The following is a 17,003-nucleotide window of genomic DNA, read 5'->3' as shown; positions in this document are numbered from 1 at the left end:
GTATATGTGATGGAGAAAAGAAAGAGCAGGAAAAAAGGGATCAAATAACAGTAAAAGTCACAGAGGGAACACAGCTGCAATCTTAAACAGGGCGATCAAGGTTAATTTTTGTTGAGAAGGTAACAGATAAACAAGACTTGAAAGAGGTGAGGGAATGAGACAGGGACTATCTGGGCAAAGAGGCAGAGGGCCCTAAGCTGAGTATATTGCTGGTACCGCAGTGAAAAAGCAAAAAGGAAAAGTTGCAGAACAAAGGCAGAGAGTAAACAAAGCAGAGCTACATATAGATAATTAGAAAGGCCTCGGCTTTTATTCTCAGTGAAATGGGTAGCTATCAGTGTTTTCAGTAGAAGAGTAAATATCTGACTTCTCAAACCTTATGTGGAAAGGCATGAAATGAGAGATGAATTAAGAATCCATTATATAACTGAGGTGATGATTTCTCAAGATCAGGTTTTAAAGAAACAGAAGTGGTAAGAAATGGTCATTTCTGCGGCGCCTGGGTGGCACAACGGTTAAGCATCTGCCTTCGGCTCAGGGCGTGATCCCGGCGTTATGGGATCGAGCCCCACATCAGGCTCCTCCACTACGAGCCTGCTTCTTCTTCTCCCACTCCCCCTGCTTGTGTTCCCTCTCTCGCTGGCTGTCTCTATCTCTGTCAAATAAATAAATAAAATCTTTAAAAAAAAAAAAAAAAGAAATGGTCATTTCTACATAAATACTGAAGATAGTGCCAATCAGATTTTCTTACAGACTGAATGAAAGGTATGAGACAAAGAAGAATCAATTTGATTTTTGGCCTAAGCAACTAAAAGAAAAGAGCGATAATCAGTTTGGATGGGAAAATTATGTGTAGTTAGGATTCAGTGAACAGATCAGGGTTCCCATCTTAAGATATGCGAATGGAGATACCACATGAGCAGCTGGACAGACAAAATTGGAATTCAGGAGGTAAGTCTGGCAATACTTTCAATATTTGACTAAAAATTACCATTTCTGGGGCACCTGGATGACTCAGTTAAGCATCTGATTCTTGATTTCGGCTGATGTCATGATCTCACGGTCATGAGATAAGCCTCATGTCTGGCTCCACGTTCAGCATGGAGTCTGCTTGAGATACTCTCTCTCTCTCCCTTTCTCTCTGCCCCTTCCCCTCACTCAGGCACTCTCTCTAAATGGATAAATAAAATCTTAAAAAAAAAAAAAAAAAGGACCACTTCCACCATTGAGGAGTCACTGCCATAACGATGGCATTTAGAACCATGACACTGCACAAGATCACCAAGGAGGTAAGAGAGGTTAAGGGACCAAGGACTAAGCTGTGAGACTCTTCAATATTAAGGTTGAGAAGGAAGGTCAATTATATCTCAATTAAAAAAAAAGAAAGAAAAAGATGGGAAGAGAAGAGCAGAAAGAAGGCAGCCAGTGAGGTAGAAACAAAACAGGAGTATGATTTCTCAAAAGCCAAGTGAAGACTATTTTATCGAGGAAGAAAAGTGATATATTGTGTCAATAGCTTGAGTAAAATGGGAACTGAAAGCTGATCACTGGCTTTAGCCACCAGTGACCCTCAAAGAGTAAGTACAAGACAGTGAATAAGAGAGAATGGGAAAAGGAGCACCACTGCTGAAAGTAAATACAGTCAACTCTTTTGAGGAGTTTTGCTGTTGTAAACAGGAGCAAAAAACTGGGTGGAAGCTGGTGAAAGAAGAATATGATGTGAGAAATAAGATGGGAGCTTTCATGTATATAAGGAACAGTATCAGAGGTAAAGAGTAGACTGGCTAGGAATTCAAGCTCTGTAATTCCTCTGCTAGGGTTCAAACTCTGGCTCCAATACTTACTAACCACCGTGGCCTTTGTCAAGCTACCTAAAATCTCTTAGCCTCAGGTTTCTTCTGCAAAGTAGGGTCATTACATAACATTAGTTACCACACTGGATTAAGGATTAAATGAGATAATGTTCATAAAGAACTTGGCATGGTGCATGGCACAGCGACTGACAGTAATACTACTAGTACTTAGGGTGAGGGTGTGTACAATGATTTAGACAAAAGAATAGTCATGTGTAACAATAAAAAAGACTGAAAACAACCTAAATGTCTAAAAGAACACTGTTCAAAAAATGTCTGTTATATAAATACTACATAAACACTAAAAACAAATATACACTGGCATATATATTAAAGATGTTCATTTTATTTTAAACAAAAAAGTTGGTTAAAGAAGTATGCTCCATATAAAACCACTAAAAAGAAAAAATATATAAAAGGGTCTGAAATGATAAACACCAAAGTATAAGTGGAGGTTCTATCTGGGTGGTAGAGTCACGATGTTCTTTATGTTCTTTCTGCTTATCTACGTCTTCTAATTTCCTACAAACTATAATACATATGCCATAAGAAAAATATTTTTAATGAAGTTTATAATGAACATCTTAGTAGTTTTAAACACTTTGGCAGGGTCCAGATAGAAAAGACTTTCTAAATCAACTGATTTGTAAAGATCACTAGCAAACAGTCCAAAGGTACGATAAAAACTTGTGAGAAGTGAAGGTGGAAAGAAATAATAAAGAAATGGAGACCAGAACACAAACCACTTACTTGTATAGTTCAGCTACAGAAATTTGCAAGGTAAAAAAAATATTTTCTCAATTGGGAGACATCTACAGGAGGCCAGGAAGAATAAATCAGAGTACACAGGAGATGGAAAGATCGGTAGGTACATTTCTTATGCGTTAAAATGGAATGAATTATAATAGGTTAGTTTTAAAGGAGAGGTATCTTTACTCTGAAGATGACTGAGAAAAAGAAACATATTGTGATGAACAATAATGTAAGAGGCTGAAGTAAGGAAGTTCACAATGACGAGTCATAATCTTCTAATTAAAGTAGAAAGAGAATTTTCAAACAGTGAAGGAATGTGACACGTGGTCAAGGGATAAAAGAGAGAAATAGTTTGTCAAAACCAGTATAAATGTAATACTTACGCAAAGGATTTTGTCCTTCGCTTGCATAATATTCATACATGCCACTTTTAACCAGTGTGTCATAGTGAGGTAGGAAGTCAATTCGTTCTTTTGTAGCTGTTAGTAGTAACTGATTGACTGACTGTAGCAGGTATAGAGTGACTCCATCTTTAACAGTGTCATCTGTAATTAAGAAGTAATATCTTAAGTGCTACACTAGCATCAAAAACACAATGGATTTATAATTTTGAATATGCAAATTGTATCTCTAAGATATCTTTAAAGATGGTACAGGCAAACCCTCAAACAATGGATCTATCTATAAATTCAGGTGTGTTTTATTAAGGATAGTATAGTGGAATAGGCCCAAATACTTCCACTCATCTGAAACACTCAATTTTAAAAAGTTAAACAACCACAGGAAATCAGATGAGGAACTGCATTAGAGTGGCATTAACATGAATGGAGAAGTAGGATTAAACTCAAAAGGAATCATGCATGAAAACCTGGCAGGTCCTGGAATCTAATTTGATTTTAAAAATATATATAACGGAAGAATCCAAGTTCGTGAGAATTAACTTCTTGAGGGCCCATGTAAAAAAAATGTGACCAGGTGTTATAGAACATCTCATCTTCTGCAGCCATAACTGATAACTATATTTCTATAATCTTGTTTTAAAAATAGGACCTCGGTGTGCCTGGGTGGCTCAGTCGGTTAAGCATTTGACTCCTGATATCAGCTCAGGTCATGATCTCAGGGTGGTGAGATCAAGCGCCAAGTTGGGCTCCATGCTCTGTGGGAAGTCTGCTGGAGATTCTCTCCCCCCACATCGGCCCCTCCCCCCAATGGAAGGTGTGTGCTAAAATATATAAATCTTAAAAAAAAAAAAAGAAAAAAGAAAAAATATGACCTCTGCACAAACTATGCATATATAGTTTCCCCCTTCATCCCAAGAAAGTAACCAAAATTATCAATAGTTTTAGATACTTATCTGTATAATGAAAAAGTTATTGCCCTATGATGTACTAGAACATATTAAATACAAAGGCATCAATTAAACGCTGCTTACCAAAATTATCACAGGTAATTTCTTTCCTACTTGTTGTTGTAATAACAAATTTCTCTTCAGGTGAAATGCCAAGTGTCTATCCAAAATAACAGGAATAAAATCAATTATTACACAAAAGAAATAAATATGCATTCAAGTTTATAAGAATATGAAAATATCAATAGTGTATCATAATCTTGTAACAGTTACTACATTTACCTAAAAAGTCTAAGTCTCAATACTTTAACATTTTTCCTCTGCATAATTAAGCACAGCTCTATCTATTAATTACCTATTTGCTTAGCAAGGTTGTTTTTTCTGCTTCTCACATTAAGTCACCTAGGAACATGATGATTAGGTGGAACATTTTCTAAAGGGTTTTAATATGAACAGGGCCTCCTATTTCATGTCAATACATAAGTAAATTTATCTGGAGCAAATCATTAACACCTATGTTCATATAGATTAAATATTTAAATATATAAAAACAAAAGTACTAGAAAAAAATAGAGGTTAATATTTTATAACACTGAGATAAGGACAGCCATGCTATGCAGGATTTTCTGTATTAAAGAATTTTTTACCTATTATAACCCCTTCCAACAGAATAACTTTTAAAAATTAAGGCAAATTATAAATTATGAGAGGGAACTGCAACAAGAGACAGAGTTAGCATCCTTAGGAAACAAAAAGCCTTCACAAAACAAGATGAAGATCAACAAAGAGAAAGAGCAAAAAATGATGAACAATCAAAAGGAGAAAATACAAACAAACATCCAACGAACACAAAAAACTGAAATTTTACAACTAATCAAAAAATGAGAATTAGAAAAATGAGTTAACGTTTTCATTAAAATTTTATATATCTTTCAAATTAAGAGACATATGCTCTTTCTAAAATTAAACAATGTACAGTTAAGTGAAAAGACCAACTTCTGCTTCAGGTAATGATGGACTAATCTTAGACCAACCTTACCACCAAAGACAACTAAAAGAAATCTAGACTAAAGATACTCAAATCTTCAATAGCTATACTAAACCCTATTGGTTCCTACTGAAACTAATTAGGGCACCAACTCCTTATTCCGAACACTAATTAAGAAAAAGAATAAAGCATTTATCCTGCTGTTTTATACCAACTGTAGTTACAGGTAACCAAATGGCTCTACTTGATGAGGCAAAGCTGTTCTTTAGAGAACTCTAGCTAATAAAATAAGAGGAACAGCAATCAGAGTACCACCATCAATAGATGAACCATCAGCTCAAACTTTTATTATGGAGGAATCCAGCTGAAACTACCTGAATTCCACTGATAGGATCGTAGCATTGCTAAGGGGGGAGAAATACCCATTTATTACATGCCTCTTGATATGACAGAACATAAAGTACCAGCACCACCTATGTAGTATTCTTTGCCTCCATACATCAAAGAAGGTGAGCCTAAATTTTGTTTATAAACCTTTAAAAATAACTTGTTTACAGGATATATGGAAATAGAACAAGTTACACAATAAAGGAGCACAGACAAATCCAGAACGTGCACTATTAAAGAAAAACCTACTTGATTTCTTCAACAGGCCAATGTCAGGAAAAATAAGGAGATTGGGGAAAAGAGAGGGTTTTGCTCAAATGCCCTAAATTTTAAAAGCATTAAGATGCATAAAAAACCAAATTTGACATTTGATGACCCAGTTGGAATCCTGATTTAAACAAACTATAAAAAGACATTTTGAGACAGATATCTAAATATGGACTAAGCTATTAGATGATATTTTAAGATGTTAATTTTGATAGTATGATCACAGAAATACATGTGAAATATACAGGAGTGAAGTGAACCAAGAACTGGAATATGCTACAAAAGACAAAAATGATGCTTGTGTGGTAAATACTTGGTTAACTGTTGAATCTGGATGATGAGTCAATGTGGGCTCATTATACTATTATCTCTTTATAGATGTTTGAAACTTTTCATAAGAAAAAATTTGTAATGTAAAATATACTATAATAAATAGATCAGTGGAAGAGAACAGTGGACCCTGAAACAGACCCTCATATATATACATGAAGATCTTGTCAAACAGGAGGTGACATTATATATTGGTGGAGAAAGAATAATTTCAATGAATGACACTGAAACAGTTAGTTACTGCATAAAAATAGACAAAATAAAATCCCCATCTCAACATACACAAAAAGAAATGCCAGGAGAATTAAAGGTGCTGCATATTAACCCAAAATTTTGGAGGAACACATAGGGGAATAATTTTGAGAAAAGAATTTCTGAAAATATATAAGAAAATATATAAGAACTGCAAGCCATAAAGGAAAAAACTAGAAAATACAAAAGATGCTCATCTTCACTAGTTAGTAGAGAAATTAAAATAACTTATCATTCCCATGAGATGACAAAAATTTTAAGTCCTGATAATATAAAGTACAGGCCTCCCTATAGGGAAATTGGACCTTACACACTGCTGAGAAGACTGAAAATCAGTACAACTATATTGAAGAGCAATCTGGTATACTTTACTAAAACTAAAGATAATCATCTCCCACGCAATGCCATACTAAGAAATGAAGCTACAGATATAAACCGATGGGGAAGAAAACTGTACTTAACAAATAAAAACTGTTTTTACAGAACTTTATCAGGATTTTGTGTATTGAGTCTTTATTTTTTAGCTAGTACTACTTTATTTCTAGTGTCCCAATTGTTAGATGAGCTTATGTATCCTGTAAAAAAAATCTGTTCTTACAGTTACTGAAAAAACTATGTGCCAAGTTGAATTTTTAAGATCTATGTATATCTGAAAAATATTTATATCTAATTATTTCATACACTCTTCTCCAATAACCTGTTATTATTCAATTAAGATACTAAGCTATCTTTTTTCTTTACCTATAATTCTATATAAAAATTATTTCTTGAATTCATATATTTCCGAATATTTAAAAGCCTGGTATTTGACAAATATAAATTAAATATTTTTAATTACTCATTATGCTTTTTTTTAAGATGGCATACCCTTTTCTCTCCATATTTTTAGTCTAAATTCTATATTATCAGACATAAACTAAAATCTTTCATGTGTTTATATTAACCTGGCCTTAAATATAGATATACTTTCTCTGCCTTTCCCTACGCGAAAGCAGGATAACATTCTATCTGGGCAATAGCCTTGATTAGGTTTTTTTCATTTTTATAAGAGCACTTTGGTCCCATCTTTTTCTGGGTTAATTGGTAATGAAGATGAAAGTGCCTTTAATGGGTAATAAAAATTACCTGCCATCTCTTTAGGTCAGCTTCAAACTACCTGCTGCCCAACTTCTCTCAAAAGCCAAGTTTAAGAAATATCTATAAAGGGCTAACTAAATTGTAGTCCATAAAATCTTCAAATACTTTAAAGTTCATCCATGGATTAAGCCAGAAACTATATCCTTCAATGCACTGCTCTGAAACTCTGCAAACTAGCCTTTAATGATTTGTCCTTTGACAAAATATCCAATGGTTTTGTCCCTGAATCACCCACAGACCAGGAACACCCATATTGCACTTGAGTGAGAAATCTCTAAAAAAAAAAAAAAAAAAAAAATTGAGTGGTTACTGGTTAAAGCAGCTTGCATTACCCAAAATAACACATATATCCTACCTTGTGTTAAAGGAAATAAGCAGCAGACTTTCCTATCTTTAGGGATGTTGTCCATTTTACCAGGAATTGTAAGAAATCTGGACAGAAATTTTTCTCAAGTCAAAGATTTGCTTCACTAGCACTTGGAATGTTTTTATTTTATAGACACTGTAGTTTTTCTATAAATTATCCGTCCTTTTGTTTTGACCTCTGAGAAACTAAAAACTGATTTCATGGCTCAGCAATGGTGTAAGATATTATCAAAGTTTGTTAACTCGCCTCAGGTTACTATCTTAATCCTTCCTGTATCTACTTTTATGTTTCTTCCTTTTCTGGAATTTTTTTTTAAGATTTTATTTTTAAGTAATCTCTACATCCAACATGGGGCTCAAACCCACAACTTCAAGATCAAGAGTCACATGTTCCACAGACTGAACCAGCCAGGCACCCCTCATCTCCTAGAATTTTTAATATATGTACCCTAAGTACAAGTTTCTTTTAAAGGAAGAGAGTGATTCATGTAACTAGACAGCTATAAACCAACTATTAGGTAAGGCTCCTGCCCTCAAGGACCATGCAAAAAAAATTTTTTTAAGTACGATGGTATAAGTGCCATGGTACAGTCACAAGGTATAATGAGGGGCGCCTGGGTGGCACAGTCATTAAGCATCTGCCTTTGGCTCAGGGCGTGATCCCGGCGTTCTGGGATCGAGCCCCATGTCAGGCTCCTCTGCTGGGAGCCTGCTTCGTCCTCTCCCACTGCCCCTGCTTGTGTTCCCTCTCTCGCTGGCTGTCTTTCTTGTCAAATAAATCAATAAAATATTAAAAAAAAAAACAAGGTATAGTGAAACCATACAAAGGAAAAAGTAGGCACTTCCTCAAATATGGAGATGGAGGGAAAAGTTTGCATACTTCCCTTAATGTCTGGATATAGCTTAAGAACTAGCCAAATGAATCATCTTCTAATCTTTGACTCTGCAAGGCCATAAGTGTTCAGGTGAGTCAATAGCTGCTTATCACAGGACTAAGGGGTTCTTCCAGATCTACTCTTTCCTTAAGATCCATAATGCTTTCTAGCACTACAAGCACGTGCTGGTTTAAGTTCTAAGGAAAAACTTTAATTTAGTGCACTATTTTACCTCCTCCACCCCCCACACACACGGAAAATGAAGGCTTTAGTAAATAGTGTGGGCACTGCAGAGGTTTTTTTTTAACTAAAAATAACAAGCTTCAGAATCAAACAGACATAGATTCTAATCCCAGTTTCGCTGCTTAGTAACTTTATAACCTTGGACTTAATTCAGTAATTTAATTCAGTTGTTCATGTAGGTAATGGAAACAAGGTTACGGGATTAGGTTACATAATCTAACGATGCTTTAGAAAGTAAATTCTCTGAAAAAAGTTAGCCTTCCATTTTTTTTCTTACTAGTTCTTCCCTCTCACTTCTAATCAAACTTAACCTTTGTCTCTTCCAGCAGGAAGTGCGAAGAAGAATTAGTCAAAAGAAATATTTTCCTTGATTTTCAAATTAAAATACTGAAGGAATGGAGCACCTGGGTGGCTTAGTCAGTTAGGCATCCACCTTCAGCTCCAGTTGTGATCTGGGGGTCCTGGGATGGAGGTCACCTTGAGCTCCCTGCTCAGCCGGGAGTCTGCTTCTCCCTCTCCCTCTCCCCCAGGCTCATGCATGCACTCTTGCTCTTTCTACCAAATAAATAAATAAAATCTTTATAAAATACATATTGAAGGAATAGAATAAATATATATGTTCCCTATTACAACTTATTTTGAGGCAAAGTAGTATAACAGAAAGAATATGGGTTCTGGGTTTGAATCCTAATTTGAGACTGTACTATCTGTTTGACTTAAGTGAGTCATCCATCTCCAAAAGTAAGTTTCCACTTCTGTAATAATACTTCCCCATCTAACAGTGAGACTTTTCACAGAAGACAATTTATTTCTAGATGGAGAGTAAATTAGTATGACCTTTTTGAAAACCAACCTGAAAATACCTATCAAGTGCTTTAAAAATATTCCTGACCTTGGAGGAACTTCACTGTCAAGAGCCTAAACTAAAGAGAAATAAAAGACTATTATTCAAAGATGTTTATCATGGCATCACTTAAAATTGAAAGTAATGTAAATGTAGACAAAAAGAAGGGATCTGGTTATGTAAACGGTGGTACTAAACAAACCATTTCAAACTTTGATTATGAAGACTTGCATTAAAATAGAAAAATACTAACAACGTTAAGTGAAAAAATAGCTATAAAAAAATTGGGGTAAGGATGCAGAGAAATAACCCCAAGTGCTACCAGTAGTTATAAATTTTACAGTGAAAAAAAGGTTTACTTATATTCCCCTCTGGTTCCGTATTTTCTTTAATGTGCTGATCTTTTAAACAATAAAAATAACAAACATAAAGGGTTTCCTTTTGGGGGGGGGTGGTTTTGAATAGAAAACATTCATCAATAAAGATGAGCACTCATTCATTCGGTTTTCATATACACACGGGAATCTGCTATATCCAGGCATAGAAGGAATTCACTCTTTATACATTTGTCTCTTCACTCATTCATTCTAATTTCGACATTTACCATGTGCCAGGCACGGTTCTAGACACTGGGAATACAGTTGTGAACAAGCCAAAGTCCTTGCTCTCAAGTCCCTTTTATTCTATAGGTCTTGATATCAATTATTTCAGCAACTACAGAGTTATGTGTCTAGAACAGTACTAAATCATCAGCCTATTCAAGTTAAAACAATGCTTCACACAAAGTTCTCTTTCCCTGGAAGCTAAGTGTTCTTTGTAGTTTAAAAAGAACTTTACGTGGTTAACGCTGCACAGGACTATATCCCTTCTTTAAAGCTCAGGCACCACCTCCACCTCCTACCTATAAAACTCTTCACAGTTTAAAGTAGCTTTTCCTACGTAGTCATTAATTTTTAATGCAAACTAATACAGTGGAGATACATATAACACAAATATATATATTCACACATTTATCTATCTCACACATACACATACATGTACTCAGGCATACACACCCTTCTTTGGTGTTCCACAGCTACCCACAGACACCTCTCGAGTTAGTTCTAAAACTCTCATGGGCTCGGGTTCAGAAAACCAGAAGGGCAGCTTCCACCTGCGAAGCTCACTGGGACAAATGTTTTCACCACGGAAGGACCCCGCCAGGGCGGGCCTACAAACCTCCTTGACAGGACGACCCGGGAAATTATGGTATCATTTAATGAACCTGAGTTCAATCGACTCCAGAAATTTCAGAACTCTGCACCATCTTAACACTCCTAACACAGCCATCGGGTTCTAACTCTACGCTCGTAATTTTAAAAAAAGTTCCACATGAAGAGACACAAGTGGCTTTCCCTACTGGAAGATGAGTTTAGAGTACTAAGGCCTTAGAGTACTAAGGTCGCCACGGGCCAATTAAACCCGAGGTATGAAATCCTAGGCAGCGGGAACCACCCCCACCCCGACCCCCTAAAAGGGCAGGGGGAGGCCCACGGAGATGCTGGCTCTGCACTCCCAGGCCGAGCCTGGGACCGGCCCAAAGCTTCCAGCCGCCGGGCCACAGGCATGGCGGGCACCCGGGAGACAGAAGCCAAGGCCGTAGAACTAGCGCCAGGTGACAGGTTTATTGCCCTTCGTGAGCAACTTGAGTGTCTCGTCACCCTCCCAACCCAACTCTACCCGCGCATCCCTCCTTGGCCCCTTCGCGTACCTGACACACAGAGGCGCGGAACCTTGCGTAGTCCGAGCGCTCCTCGACCTGCAGCACCCGGTCCCCGAGCTCGGACTCCTCCTCGCGCCGGTCAAACAAGTACACCGTCCTGCAGCCGTCGCCTCCGCCGTCCTCTCCGGGCCCCACCGAGGGCCCGCCGCCGCCCGCCGCTGCCATATTGGGGGAAAGGAGAAAAAACCGCAGCGCCGGCGTCTACCGCGGGCGCGCTCAAGGCCGAGGTGCACACTCCGCGCGGCGCTCTCAGCTCAAGCCCCCGGGGCGGTGCGAGGCCTCTAGCCCGGCGCGCTGCAGCTCCTCCCTCAGCTGCGGAGGCGACGGCCGAGCAGCGGCAAGCGCGAGGATCACCCGGGAACCGATTCAAACGAGCTCCTGCTCTTGCACACGTCACTTCCGCGGCCCGTCGCTCCCGGGGAGAAGGGGGCGCGCGGCGCCCTCTTCGTAGGGCCCGAAGCTGCGCCCGCCGCCTCCCACGCGAACCTCGCTGCTCGAGCCGGCACTAAGGCCACCGCCCCGGTCTGTGGCGCAGAAGGAAGAAGGGCCGACCGCGGTGCAGAGGAGGCGGGGCGAATCCGGCAGGCCGCGCGGGCGGGGCGGGGCTTCAGCGCCTGCCGCCCAGGGCCCGCCCCTTTGGCCCTCGAGAAGTTGCGAGGGAAACGCGGTTCCTTGCGGGCGCCTGCGCCCTTGGAGGAAGACCCAAAGCCTAGGAGGGAGAGCTAGTACCGAGACCCGCGGCGGGTGTCTTCGGAGTGGTGGTTTTGTGCCAGCCGAGAGGGTCCTGGTACCTTCCAGCTTCAACGTGACCCCCGACCGAGTCTGCCTGGCCTCGAGCTCCCGGCGCCGCGGCGGTGGTGCCCAGGCCAGGGATGCTGCCTCTGCGCCCGGGTCGCGGGACTGCGGCGGCGGGAAGCGTCAGGCCTGCTGGCCTCGCTGGGTGGGATTTCCTCCGTAGCGGGCTCGTGTGTCCCCACGCGGAGAAAACAGAGGCCCGGACACCCTGCGCCGCCTCTTCTACCTCATTTGCTAGTGATTTTATGTGGGCTCCAGTGTAGGCCACTGAGACAAAGCTTGTCCCTGAGAACGTCCGAACCGAGATGCTGTGACGTCACCGTGGCCTCCCTCAGGGGGCCTCCGAGGGTCCTGAAGTGTCTCCGTGTTTAAACCTTCCCACTTGACCTTACCTCCACCGCTGTTGCCATGTTGCTAAAAATTGTGAATTAGAACACCTACACCAAAGGATTAAGCTAAGTGATTTTAGCAAAATGCTTCATATAGAGTAGTACTCTTTCGGTAAAAGCCTTTATTATAGCGTTTCATTAAATATCCTTACCATGGGTGCATAGTGCCCTAACTCAACAAATAAAAGTGTCATTATTGAGAGGACTCGTCTAATCATTTACCTTCCATTTCTTAAAAATACCTAGTGAATATTTTGTACCTGAGAGTGACATGTAAATTTGCTAAGCCCAAGGTAGGCTGACTAAGGGATTTTTTCGATTCTCCAAAAGTCTGAGTAATTATTTAGTATATTTTCTGTTTTACTAGGTTTGAAAAGACCTTCATGGTTAATTTTATAGATTCTTATCATTTGTGTATGTTAGAAACTTAAATTTGCTTGTCCATATAAAGATGTTCCAGAATCTTGGGGGAGGAAAGTGGCTAGACATGTATGATATTCAAGGTAGAACACAGTAGGAACAAGAGTGTGAAGGCATGTCATGTCTGGGGTACATAATTAGGGCTGGAAGTGGGGAGAATGGAGCAGTAGATGGTAAAGGATAAATTGGCAAGAGGCAAGTTGTGGCCAAATGCCATTCCTGTTCCTGAAGGGAGAAGTAGGGAAAGGCAGACCAAAGTAACCTCTGACTCCAATGGGATTTCTTTGATGTTTCATGTTTTACCTCTCAAATTCATGTGACCTTTTCCTTCTATCCCATTATGTAATAGTCTTTGATTTGAATGGCTCAAGAAAAATACAAATTGGGTAAAATTCTTAGTTAATGGGTAAAATGAATTGCCTTACCATTTCATCAAATTGAGACTAGGTCCAGTTCATCAGGGCGATGTCTCATTTCTCTGTACAGTAATTCCAAATTGTATAGATATGTGGATACAAACAGAAACTCTTTTCATATCTTTAGAAGAATTTCAAGATACCTTTAGAAGAGATTTCAAGATAATTGCCAAGAGGAGAGAGAGAAAACTGCCAGAGAAGTGTACTACAATATTATGGGAAACTATTGGTGGAAGCGTTGATAGTATCTTTTTAAAGGTCAAGTCTGAATCAGTCTTATGTGCCAGTATGGCAATCTGAACAGCCTCTTTCATATATATATATATATATATATATATATACACATACATATATGTATGTATGTCTTGGTTCTATGACTTATGTGAATAACTATATTCTAATGAAAATCAAATTTAATCTGTTCATTTTGAGTAGTATCAAAGGAAGTGTTGTTTTTGTTTTTTGCGTCAATAGGACTGGTTACTTTGGACAAATAAAAACTTACCGTAGTTACTTCATTTATCAGAAAAGAACATATGATACCATGGTAGATTATTCTCTCTCTCTCATTAAAGAGCAGTTTTTCTAAATGTTAGAAAAAATTTCCATAGTCATAACTCAATCAGAACTTATGTTTAACCTATAATGGCTAAGGAACATTCTGGGTTTTTTGTTTGTTTATTTATACAAGTATAAATGGTTGTTGTTGGGTTTTTGTTTTTGTCTTTTTTGCATTCACCAAAACAAAAGTGGCATTTCACAATCATGGGTAAGTCCATGTTGTTTCTGGGATGCCATCTTTCTGAGCAAAGCAAGAAATAGACTACCTCAAGGGAAATTGAAAATTTTCCTGAAGCCGTAAACCTTCAAGCAAACAGATGACTCTGTAATTAAGTGGACAATTTAAATAAAAACGATTTTATTGGACAATTTAAAGTAGACTTATCACAATTCCTATCTATATCTATAATTATTTTAATGCAACAGTTTATTTGCAAAACTCCCTGGAAGGAAAAATTTTACCGCTCCCAATAACCTCCCCACTCAGAGGAGAAGACTAAAAAAAATGCTATTTTAATAATCCAAACAAGGCTTAGTTAAATGGGCATTCAAAGTTCCTTCTAGAGAACCTTTCCTTTACAAAAGGTTGAAACTCTTGTGCTATATTGACCAAAAGATCATGATTCATGGGAAGTCTTTGTTCATGAAACCAATCAGATGATTAGAAATGTTGCTGTTTCAGACCTGCTAGCATAAATGAGCAAATAAACTTCTGTAGTTTAAACTATTGATTTGTGTGGGGTTTTTTTCTTTACCCAAACCATTCCTTACATGCAGGCTCAGTCTTTTCAGATTTGTGTTACTGGTTCAGCAGAAGTCCAGAACAACAGTAACTTTGTAGTAATCAGAATGTTACCCAACTGTGTATTGCTTATTTTATTGTAAATATTGGTGAACAGCGGCCAGTAAATAGTTTTCTATTTTAAAAAACTTAGTGGCTTCAAACAGAAGCCATGTGTTTGCTCATGATTCTGAAATTTGGGCTGAACTTTCCTGGGCAGCTCTGCTAAGTCTCACTTGAAGTCATATATACAGCAGCAGTCACCTGGCAGCTTGAGTGGGGCTGAATGGTCCATGATGGTCTCATTCACATGGCTGGCAGCTGAGGCTATTGAGAACCGAAACTCCTTCTCCTCTATTAGGCATCTCTAATAGGATAGCTTGGTTTTCTTACTTGGCGGTCACAGAATTTCAAAAGAAAAAGTTCTAATGTGAAGTGCCTATCAAAGCTCTGCTTGCATTATGTTTGTTGATGTCATTACTCAAAGCTAGTCACATAGCCGAACTCCTGAGTGGTCCCCACAATAGAGGGAAGCTTACAGAAATCCCTGCTGATTTGGGGGTTAGTGCTGTTATCTGTGTAACTGTGTTGAGACCAGGTTGATCAACTATTACAGATCAAGGAGAGTTGCCAGAAAGAAGGGGGTGGGGAAATACAGGGTTGTTACGATTTGCTGATGAAGTTAAATTCTCCTCAAATAAAAATACCAAGAAAATAAAGAGCAAGGGGGATGTGGGGATGGGGTAACTGGGTATTGGACATTAAGGAGGGCACATGATGTAATGAGCACTGGGTATTATATAAGACTGATGAATCACTGAATTCTACCTCTGAAACTAATAATACACTATATGTTAATTAATTGAATTTAAATTTGAAAAGAAAGAAAATAAAGAGCAAGGAAAGTGAGTTTTTGAGTACTCCTATCTTCTAAAAAAAATTTTTTTTTTAGAGAGCAAGCACTCACGAGTGCAGGGGGGCGGTGGGAGGGGCAGGTGGAGAGGGAGGGAGAAAATCTTAAGTAGGCTCCACACCCAGCTGGGAGCCTGATGTATGGCTCGATCTCATGACCCTGAGATCATGATCTGAGCCAAAATCAAGAGTTGGACACTTAACCAACTGAGCCACCTAGGTGCCCCTCAAAAAAAATTTTTTTTAAATACATTTCTTTCGGTAAGGACGATGTTAGGTAAGGACGATGTTAGTGATCTGAGTTCAGACTTTGCTAGCTAAAAATACTTAACTGTAATACAGTTTATGACTCTAAGCCCCAATCTACCAGATTGGTAGGAAATATCTTGGGTTTCCTTCTGTTGCCAGTTTTAACAAGTTCCAAGTTCTGAGTAGTGGGGAGAGCAGCTTATCCTTGTCAACGTGGCCTCTTTAGATCTGGTGGCTTCCTGTTGCTTTCGTGCCACCTGGGACATGGGAATCACTTACAAGGCTTCTCTTGATCCCATCTGCTCAGAGGCACTATATAGCTACTTAGGAGGCTTGGGAGTACCATCTCTTCTTACCAGCCCAGAGGAAATCTCTTTTTTAATTTTAATCCATCTCTCTTCATCTTTCTTCAAGGTACTCTATCAATGACTACAAGTCCTTCATTCATTTTTATGCCCTCTCCAAAAGCCTCTGCATTCTTCTAAGAGCTTAAGCTTTTAGAAAAAAAATAAGTTCCTGGGACCAAAGTGTCTTTTTCACTCTGTATCTTGTTTCGGTGAGCTATTGCTGTATAACCAATTACCTCAAAACCTAGTGGCTTAAAACAATAATCTTTTTCTGTATTTGTTCATGATTCTGTGATTCTGGCAGGGCTTGGTAGAACCGGATTTCTCTGCTCCTGGTGCTATCAGCTTGGGCAGTTCTCAGAGGAGTCACTTCCAGGATGCTTTACTCACGTAGCTGGTCAGTTGGTGCTGGCTGTTGGCTGAGAGTTCCACTGGGGTTGTTGGGCAGGGCCCTCAGATGTCTTTTTCAACCCTTCCTCTTGGCTTGGTTGGGATTCTCACAGAGGTGGTGTCAGGGTAGTCAGACTAGCGGCTGACTCCCCCTAGAGCACAAATGTGGAAGCTTGCACAACTTCTCAAGGTTTAGGACGGGAACAGCATTACTTCTGCCGCACCCTATTGGTTAAAGTAGGTCAGAGGGCCATCCTAAATTCAAGGGAAGGGACTATACCACAGGCAAGAATATGGGAGAAATGGATCATCGGGGGCTACCAAAGTAACAGTCTGTG

General features: G+C 39.1%; 1 protein-coding gene across 2 annotated transcripts in view; it reads right to left on the bottom strand.

Moving 5' to 3' along the window:
- SMCHD1 (structural maintenance of chromosomes flexible hinge domain containing 1) overlaps positions 1-11,949 on the bottom strand; it is a 157,083-nt gene extending 145,134 nt beyond the window's left edge. Inside the window, exons 1-3 of one of the 2 annotated variants that reach the window (XM_087869946.1) lie at positions 11,394-11,949; positions 4,039-4,114; positions 2,990-3,151 (exon numbers count right to left, since the gene is read on the bottom strand). In XM_087869946.1, the coding sequence (XP_087726072.1) occupies positions 2,990-3,151; positions 4,039-4,114; positions 11,394-11,570 (415 nt within the window). In that variant the 5' untranslated portion in view covers positions 11,571-11,949. The remainder of the gene's footprint in view (positions 1-2,989; positions 3,152-4,038; positions 4,115-11,393) is intronic. The other variant, XM_045781946.2, reaches the window with a different exon arrangement.
- Between the last annotated feature and the right edge of the window lie 5,054 nt (positions 11,950-17,003).

The sequence above is a fragment of the Ursus americanus genome, chromosome 19, assembly GCF_024610735.1.
Source record: "Ursus americanus isolate L20-20 chromosome 19, mUrsAme1.1.p, whole genome shotgun sequence".
Taxonomy (NCBI): Eukaryota; Metazoa; Chordata; class Mammalia; order Carnivora; family Ursidae; genus Ursus; species Ursus americanus.
This window is presented reverse-complemented; position numbering and strand designations above follow the sequence as displayed.